Source organism: Papilio xuthus, unplaced genomic scaffold (genome assembly GCF_000836235.2).
Source record: "Papilio xuthus unplaced genomic scaffold, Pxut_1.1 DF827135.1, whole genome shotgun sequence".
Lineage (NCBI taxonomy): Eukaryota > Metazoa > Arthropoda > Insecta > Lepidoptera > Papilionidae > Papilio > Papilio xuthus.
In genome coordinates this window covers 130,194-139,594 of record NW_013531514.1, presented here as the reverse complement: position 1 = coordinate 139,594, position 9,401 = coordinate 130,194, and the positions used below count along the sequence as shown (strand labels likewise).

The following is a 9,401-nucleotide window of genomic DNA, read 5'->3' as shown; positions in this document are numbered from 1 at the left end:
TCCTGTTTGCTAAACACGGTCACGTTTGCGCGCCCGCCGACATCTTTTATTTTGCGAATGTCACATGTCGCAGCGTCAATTACACAAACGACGCTCGCAAACTATACTTATTACAAGTATTAAAATGTGTCTGTATAGCATATGATAAGTTGCAAAACACAGATGTAATGGCTTAGCAACTGGATAACTAATCTATATTTAAAAAGTTGTGTAATTTCGATGTTCTAACACGCTAATACAATTTCTTCACATGAAAGTGAAGCCAAGTCGGCGGCTCTAAAAGTATTAAACCTGTTGAAAAAACTTAACAATGTTCTAAGACAATATTTTAAACAAGTGGGATATAATGACAGGAATGCTGTATCACCCATATTAAGACCAGACTTAACGCAAGGTGAATTAAACAGTCCATACTTGCCGTAAATTCTTATAAAAATGTTTGCCTTGACATATAGTTAAAATGCATTTACTTACCTATTAAAATTATTACTCCTAAGAACGCTTCGTTGTTACGTATGCGATATGGATGTTCCTAAGCATAGATGTATTATTTACTTATCTTTACCTAATAATAAATAACATTTCGTTCTGTTTGTCCGCAGAATGTCCGACGGAGACGTTTCCTTGATCCGCGACGAGGATCTCCTGCGACGCATGGTAACAATTTATTAATTTTGTTATTTTTAAAAATACTTATGACCATTTTATATATATATATATTGTAATAAATTAATTATAATACTTGGTCACTAACTTGGTTCTTAAATTGCTGCGCTGAAAGTAATAAATAAAAGAATCTAGTAAAGTTGCCTTATTTGCAACTGAACTTTATTAAGTATGTGTGTGTGTGTGTTGCAGTGGCAGCAGACTCAAGACTTCTCTAGGAAGAAAGAGATCCGCGCGCACATGTATCGGCTGCGCGAGGAGCGGCTGCGCAACCTCTATTCGCCGGAGCCCGCCTCCGACACCAAAGGTGACAATACTTACATTTCAAATATTTTTAAACGATATATTTATTTATATATACATATATTGTACCTCTCAATATTTATTCTTGTTATTATTTATATAAAGTTACCACTGTAGTATTGTCCCCGGCGCAGGTTGTGAGTTCTCGTCGTCGCAGGGCCACGTGAAGTCCTTCGCGGACCAAAACTTCCAATCCATGAAGAGCAAGGAGGTGCGCGACGCGGGCTCTCCGCCCAAGGAGTTCGCGTACCGTGGCCAAGGTTCTCCTGCACGTCTGCACCGACATAACCCTAACAGAACTAACGCCTATTAAACAGTAACAGTGACAACAATTTCTCTACATGTGGCTCATACTCTTCTAATAATTTTCAGATCTGAAGGACCTCTCCAACGCCGGTTGGAATGTGGAGTCCGAGAACAGAACGACTGACGATGGCCACACCCACATCAAAACTGTTCAAGCGAACATTGAAGGCAAATACGACGTAGAGGGTGGACAGGGCCAGTTCGCAGCTGTCGATCACCATAAGCAAGCTGTCACCCAGTACGACGACGGCAACACCAGCCTGAAGAGGAACGAGAGCTCGTCCAACACCGCCGCTCACGAACAGGTTGTGCGTCAAACCGACGACGGGTCTCATTTTTCAAGCACCACCAGCTCCTCCACCTCTACGTCCAAATTCCAAGAATTCTCTTCGGCCACCCATGACGCTGCGCCGTACATTACTGACGGCTCGAATGTAAAAGAACAATTTTATGATAACAAACGTAACGAGGAAATGACTACAAAAAGGATGACTACAACGAACGACTATGAAAGTAGTCTGAGAAACAATAATGATCAAGGAGAACTAGTTTCGAGAAAAATTGAATATCCCGATGACAATACAAAAGTAATAGTGGAGACGAGATGCCTCCCTGATGGTACTAGAGTTACGAGCACTCGCCGAGAGTTTCGAGCGCCTGTGGTCCAGAGCAGTCGTTCAGAGCGCCATTCACAGCAAATGAAAAGCGAAAGTAAATCCTCGTCTTTTTCGTCTACGAAACGCTCAGATTTAACGGAATCTTTGTCTAATAACATCTGTGATACATTCACCGACCGTTCTAACGACATTGTTGACAGTCAAAGACATTTAGATGAGTATGATTTTAAGAGAAGTCATGAATATGATTATTCTACAAATGAAAAGGATGATTACAAAGAGAAAGTACAACATCGCAGTCAGGAACAGAGAAATGAGATTAAAGTAGATGAAGTTAACAGACGAGAAGTAATATCTTCAGAAGATGACCAACATAGTAGACGCATTCAACAATTTCGAAAAGTAGACGATGTCAAAGACGATTTTCATCGCGATGTAATATCGTCTGATGTCCACAGTGTCAGGCGTAATGAAATAAATGAGTTCGATAAATTCGATCAACGTGAAGTAATATCCTCCGAAAATGACCACCGTGTTAGACATCACGACATTCAAGAGTTTGATAATGTAAACCGTCGTGAAGTTGTAACATCGGCAGATACCCAACATGTTCGACGCCACGAAATAAATGAGTTTGATGTAGTAGATCGGCGAGATGTCTTGTCATCGGAAGACAAACAACAAATTCGAAGATATGAGAAAACAGAGGAAGATGACATGAACGAAGTTAACCGGGAAATAAAATTATCTACGGATAATCAGAATTTTAGACGTCACAATGTAAAAGATGAGACTATACATAAACAAGATAATAAAGAAATTATACATTTCGTAAAAAATGATAAAAAAGTCGAAGAAACAGTTGAACGTAAGACTAGTACAGATTCTTATCAAACCACATATCAATCTGATTACACCAAGAAAAAAATTAGCACAGATTACAGCCCTTCACATCAAGCTTGGGCCAGCACTTTAAGATCGGACACCCCAACTCGTCCGTCGACCAGAGCATCTTCACCGGGTAGCAGAACTTTTGCGTCGAGCAATTCTTCTCTAAGAAGTAGTGTCAGCCCAGACAAGACTTATAGAAAGCCAAGTAGCCGCGGAGGAAGTCCTGACAAGTCCTATAGAAAACCATCTAGCCGAGGCGGTAGTCCGACAAAAACCGACAGATCCTCTCCAAGTCGTAACACCTCAAGATATTCTAGTACTCACTCGACGCATTCCTCTACAGAAATCAAAACTAATAGACGTACCGATGATATTCACCACCATGCCACACCAAGTTCCAAATCTCCTAACAGGTCCTTTAGCCCCGAAAAGAAAGTTGATAAAGGTTACCACCCAAGATCGAGTGCCAGTCCTGAAAAACCTCCTTCATCGTCAAGATACCAAACGAGTCCTGGCTATAAATCTACTTCTCCTTCACGTGTTCCACAAAACAATTTTACTCCAACCAAACCAAGTGTTAGTCCTGAGCAATCTAAAGATACAGAAATTTCCTCTACTGCACCTACTCGCAAAATTTCGCCAGATCGATCAAACGTTCTAAGACCTACGGCAAGACTCAGACCAAGCCCTAACCGGGAACCAAAAGAACATAAGGACTCACCTACAAGACCAACTTCAAGTCCCGAGAGGAAGGCAAGTGCAGGACCAAATCAAAGGAAAGGTGAAATATATACAACGTCACCAATTCGTGGTAATTCCCCAGTTAAAGATTCAACTAATGTAAGGCGTTCTCCTACACCACAGTCACATTATGATTATCCACCATCGGCTGACGCTACGAAACGCGATAGAAGTCCTGACAAGAAAGAAATAAATAAAAAATTCAACAATAGAATGTGTCCTGCTGAAATACAGAACAAAACCCCTAATTACCAACAAAATGAATATGCCGACAGACATAGTGATAGTCCGAATAAAGATAATAATACAAAATCTGATATATCAGGACCGAGTAAAAATCAGCATCCAAAACAAATTTCAAGTGAAGAAAGAAAACCTGACAATGATATTAATATTAAACAAAACGATTATATTAAAAATACAGAGCTATTAAAAGAAGATCACTATAAATTAATCGACGAAGAAACTAAAATGTATACTCCCATTAAAGACAAAAATAAAAATCATCCATCTATCCCGAATGAACCAGAAACAACGCAATATGGACGAAAAAAATCAGAGAGATCGCCGTCCCCGAATAAAAATTCGGTTACATTTACAGAAAATAACATAACTGAAACACATTATAATAAAGAGGAGCAGCGCACTAAGATGTCAAGTGAATATATCAAACGTGTAGACACAAATGATAAAAACAGTTTTCCTCAAAAACATGACAGTCCCGATCGTTTAAACAATAAGAGCACATCGAGTAGAGAATCTTCGCCGTCGAAGACTTACGACAAAAAACATGTTGATCAGACAGAAATAAAAACCGTTACCACTTCTGATTTTGAAAAATCCAATAAAACTTTAGTCAGACCAAAATCCCCTTCAAAACCATCTGAGCCTTCTACGAGAGACACTATTTCCCCATCTAAAATTTTAATCAAAGAAAATAAATATAAACAGACTACTGATTTCATAGATGTTGAAAAAATCTCCGAAGAGACAAATAAAGTTAAAACAAATGTCGTAAAAGAGACAGTCACGAAGGGCCGACCGCGTCAACTGATAACTCCCTCCAGCAGTCCTACTAGAAAACCAAAATCTACTGAAGAAGAGCCATCAACTGGTCAGAGTTCACCCACTACTTCTGCTAGTGGGTTTGTGTATTTTAGCTCACCTCGTAGAGAAGAAGTTATTGTTACGGATCTTGACGATAGCATTACATATACGGAATCCACGGAAGTGCTTACAGATGATATCAACAAGAGGGTTGAGGTAACGAGACCCATTTCGCCTTCTAAAATACCTTGTAGATCTCCGTCTCCGCAGAAAATATCATCACCTAACAAAAGTAGTCTTCCTAGAAAAAGTTCGTTGAAAAAACCTCCGACTGAAAAGATTCAAACGTCTCCAACAGAACAACCGCCATCTAGTTTCCGAGTGTCCCCGACAACCGAAAAAAAGGATGTTCATGATCAGAGAATACAACAGGAAAAGGATCAATCACAAAAATCAGATCATACTCCAGTTAAGCCTAAACCGCCACTGGAGCGTCGTGAAACTTATGAAGAACGTTGTCGTAAGATACTTGGAATGATGGAAGACAAATCATCAAAGACCTCTACGCAAGAAACTATAACATCTACAGTTACGAAGACTTCGAATCTCACCTCTCCTAGTGTGTCTCCTTGTACCAGTCCAGAACCAGGCCACGATTCCTTAACTTTGGAATACAAAAATTATAATCAAACAAAGGAAGAAAATAATACTGTTCGGGACTTTTTGAGGAAAGAAAGAGAGGAGTCGACAAAAACTGTTCTTACAAACCAACCTTTAATCAAAGAAACACCGATAAACGGGAAGAAAACATTATCTAATGTTGAAGATGATAAGAACACCGACGATACATCAGGGGTAATTGATCAACAAGCTACGTCTCCCGGCGATATACCAACAACAAAGGCGAAGTCAAATTCTCCTGTATCGAGGGATTCATCCCCGACAAAGAAAAGTGAAATAGATACAACAATTAAAACTCAAATTAGAGATTCATCGCCTACTAAGAAAACGAACATCGACAAGCCTCAAAAATTACCTTCAAGAGATACGTCACCTGTCAAGAAAATAGGTGCAGACAAGCCACAAAAAATATCTGTTAGAGATTCATCGCCTACAAAGAAACTTGACGCTACCAAGGCGCAAGAAACGCCCACAAGCGAATCCTCGCCTAAGAAAACTGACACGGATACTCTACAGAAAACACTTGGAATGGATTCATCAATGGTCAAAACAACCATTATTGAAAAAACATTAGTACGTGACTCTTCACCTAAAAAGAAGCCTGAAACTGAAAAATTACCATTCAGGGACATGTCACCCACAAAGAAGAGTGAAACAAATAAATTACCAACAAGAGACTTTTCACCATCAAAGAAGCCTGAGTCAGATAAGTTACCAACAAGGGACTCGTCACCTACAAAGAAGTCTGCTTCGGATAAATTATCAACACGGGACTCTTCACCTACAAAGAAATCGGTCTCAGGTAAATCACAAAATACAACAATACCAGAATCTCATCCAACAAGGAAACATGAAAAAGACTTACCGCAAAAAGTGCCTTCCAGAGACACTTCGCCAACAAAATTACGTGACTTCATTTCACATGCAGAGCATCACGCTGTTACGCAGTCAGAGGATATATCAAAAGTTACTAATGTACAGAAAAAAATACACGAAGAAATTGTTAATAAACGTACATCACCGCATCAAAGTCCTGAAAGAAAACACAAAAACCCCGATGAAAGGTCCAGAACTAATTCAGAACATCCTAACACGCTTGCATCTAAGATACCTGAAAGAAAGCCGGGAACAGATCGTACTACTCAACATACTGCAGATTCGATTGTAAAACACGGTTTGAAAACTTCTTATAAGGCTGACACAAGTCCAGAATCAAAACCAGTGGTACAACGAACAGGACATAAATCTCCTGTTAATCAACCACAGGAGCAAGTTTCAAGTAAACACGGAAGACCGCACAGTCCGGAAAAAAAAGCAGCGCCAAAATCCAACATACAGAAAAAAGATACTAAACCAAATATTTCTGATAAATCCGGGAAAGTAACACATTCTGTTGAAAAGCCGGAAAATCAATTTTCGACTTATCCTAACGAAAGGCCGTCCGAGGATCCTTCAACAACTGACTATACTAGTCAATTTATATCGTCAGAAAGAGAACAAGAAGTTTTGGATCGAGTTCAAAAATCGTTGAGAAAATTATCACCGGATAGGAAAGAAAAAATTCCAAACCGTGAAAAAAGTCCAGAGAAGACGACCATTTGCTTACGGGACATTGATGTTGTAACAGATTATGTCGAGGAAAGTGATATACACGATGCAAATGAAATCACCGAAACTATACAAAAACGCGTAATATCTGTTAGACATGATAAAAGCCACACAGAGAAATCTAAACTTGATAAAACAAAAGAACAAAAAGTTTCCAGCAAACCTTCATCAAGAAATGTTTCACCTACTAAGAAAGTAACAAACGTGCACAGTCCTAGACCAGATACTCCTGAAAGTAAACCTAGAAGTACATCTCCTAAAAAACCTTTTACTTCAACGGAGAGACCCAAATCTCCACAAGTGCAAAAAATAGGCATTAAATCTAAAGAACATGTGCCTTCTCAGCTGATACGAAAACCTTCACCAACAAAACTCGATAAGAGTGTAACAAGTGAAATTAAAAAGTCAACGGGTGTAATAAAACAAAATAGTTTCAGCAAAACCTCATCTACGAAGGCGTCTACTAAAGTCAGTGTTGTTAATAAGACCTTTGATACGGAAATTAGAAAAACACCAACTTCAAAGATCCTCAATAAAGATGTGGGTCCTAAAAAAGAATCCGATGTGAAAGTTACCCGAACAAGCAGTGATGTAACATTTAAATCCAAAAAGCCATTATCGCCGCAAAAGGTTAAGTCTAAACCAGAAATACATGTCAACGATGTTTCAACATCAAAAATTAATAGATTATCAAGTGTTGCTAAGAACATTAAATCAATAACAAAAGAGTCACAATCTAAACTTCCAAGTAAACCCAAGTCCGCTACTTCTTTAAATACATCAGTTGACGAAGATGATGTCATTATTGACGTCCAGCAAGCTAAGTCTTCCAGAGAAAATTCACCAGATCGCATATGTCCTACTCCAGTCAATTTCTCAGAAGATGTAGGCATCCCTAGATTCCCCGATGAAGTTAATGAACCAGACGATGATTTGAACAAGAGAGCGTATCACACTATTCACGAAGCTGAGACAATTGTAGATGACATAGTTGAGATATGTGAAGATGATGAATTGTTTGTAAAAAGAAACGACCAAAGCAGTTTAACAGAATCGGATGAATGTTTGCTCACGGTTACTGATAAAGTATCTAGATTCACTAATAAAATTCAAACTGTTAACAAACCTAAAGAAAGTTCCCAGCGTTTCAAAGAAACCGAAAAAAGGATACATTCTGATGTTGTTGAAGAAAATCTTATTACTGACGAGTGTTTGCTTTCTGTTTCTGAAAAGGTAAATAAGTTTGCCAAGGGTCCAAGAAATACAAAGGACAGTAGAAGCCCATCCCGAAACATAAAAGATGAGTATGACAGGGAGACTGTTTACCAAGATAATTACACTAAACTTAGCGTTAATGATAAAGCTCATTTATTCGTTGAAACAGCTGAGAATATAAAGGTTTCCAAACCAAAAACAAGTCAAAAAGTACAACGTCCAGATTTAACCGACGTTGACGAATCTTTAAAAAGCGATGACTGTTTGCTTAGCGTTTCTGACAAAGTAAATAAGTTTGTTAAAACAGCTGAACAATTTTTATGCGAATCATATGAGGTAGAGGAAAAAGAAAAGAAAATTAAAGAAAAGCATGACAAAATTATGAGGAAAATTATAGAAAATGTCGATTACGAGTCAGATGACGATTATAAAGTTGACGAAACTCATGAAGAGATACGTAAAAAAGAATTAGAGGCTCGTGACGAGTCTATAAATAAATCGTTGGTCACTCAGGAAACGACTAAAGAAAGCTCCGTTCGGTCTAACAAGCCAACTGAAAAGGTTCCTCTAAAAATCACACCTGTACGCAGCAGCGAAGCCGTAAAAAAAGCAAAAGCTCTGTTTGAAAATATTGCAACAAACAAGCAAACAACTAAAGACGTTATTCACACGAAGGTAACTAAGCGACCGGACACTAAACAGTTTCCCAAAGCTAACCCACCTGTTTCCAAGCCCATAAAAGAAAAACCTCCGAAAGTAGATCACATTGATAACAAGGATGATGAAGTTACCTTTACATCTGATGTTGGAAGTCCACGAACTCTTCAGCAAACCGAACCTAAACCGATTGAAGAAACACAACGCCGAAGTCCTGTGCGAACACTGTCTCCAGATATTGTAAGGAACAAATCACCGGCGCAGCAAGGAGTTGAAACAAAAACAACTACAACTATCACTAAACAGACGACAACTTCCAGATCAGAGAGATCCGAATCACCTCAACAGAAGCGCGAACACGATGATAATGAAAAATTGCAGGACAAAATTCCTGGCTACTTGCGCCCAACAAAAACGAGCCAACTTAAAGAGGAACCAAAAGTAACAGAAGAACCAGAAGTTAGCAGTCGACGAGGAAGTGGAAAGTTTGGTGTTGAGCTGCGGCGGACGAGCATCGAGAGATCCACTGTGACCAGCGAGCTGCGTCGCAGCAGCGTCGAGCACCACCAGTCTTGCATTGAAGATATATATGACACTGACCTTCTAGAGCAAATGGTGAGTCAGATTGTAGAGTTTAAATAGTTAAATGATATCTTAATCGTCCTGGTT

The 9,401-nt window shown here is 39.0% G+C and overlaps 1 protein-coding gene across 6 annotated transcripts in view; it reads left to right on the top strand.

Moving 5' to 3' along the window:
* Nucleotides 1-9,401, top strand: part of LOC106119626 (microtubule-associated protein futsch) — a 46,441-nt gene that overhangs the window by 15,357 nt on the left and 21,683 nt on the right. For 5 of the 6 annotated variants that reach the window (XM_013314675.1, XM_013314676.1, XM_013314680.1 and 2 more), the window contains exons 2-5: nt 603-657; nt 859-973; nt 1,104-1,229; nt 1,342-9,347. In XM_013314675.1, coding sequence (XP_013170129.1) covers nt 604-657; nt 859-973; nt 1,104-1,229; nt 1,342-9,347 — 8,301 coding nt within the window. In that variant the 5' untranslated portion in view covers nt 603. The remainder of the gene's footprint in view (nt 1-602; nt 658-858; nt 974-1,103; nt 1,230-1,341; nt 9,348-9,401) is intronic. The other variant, XM_013314677.1, reaches the window with a different exon arrangement.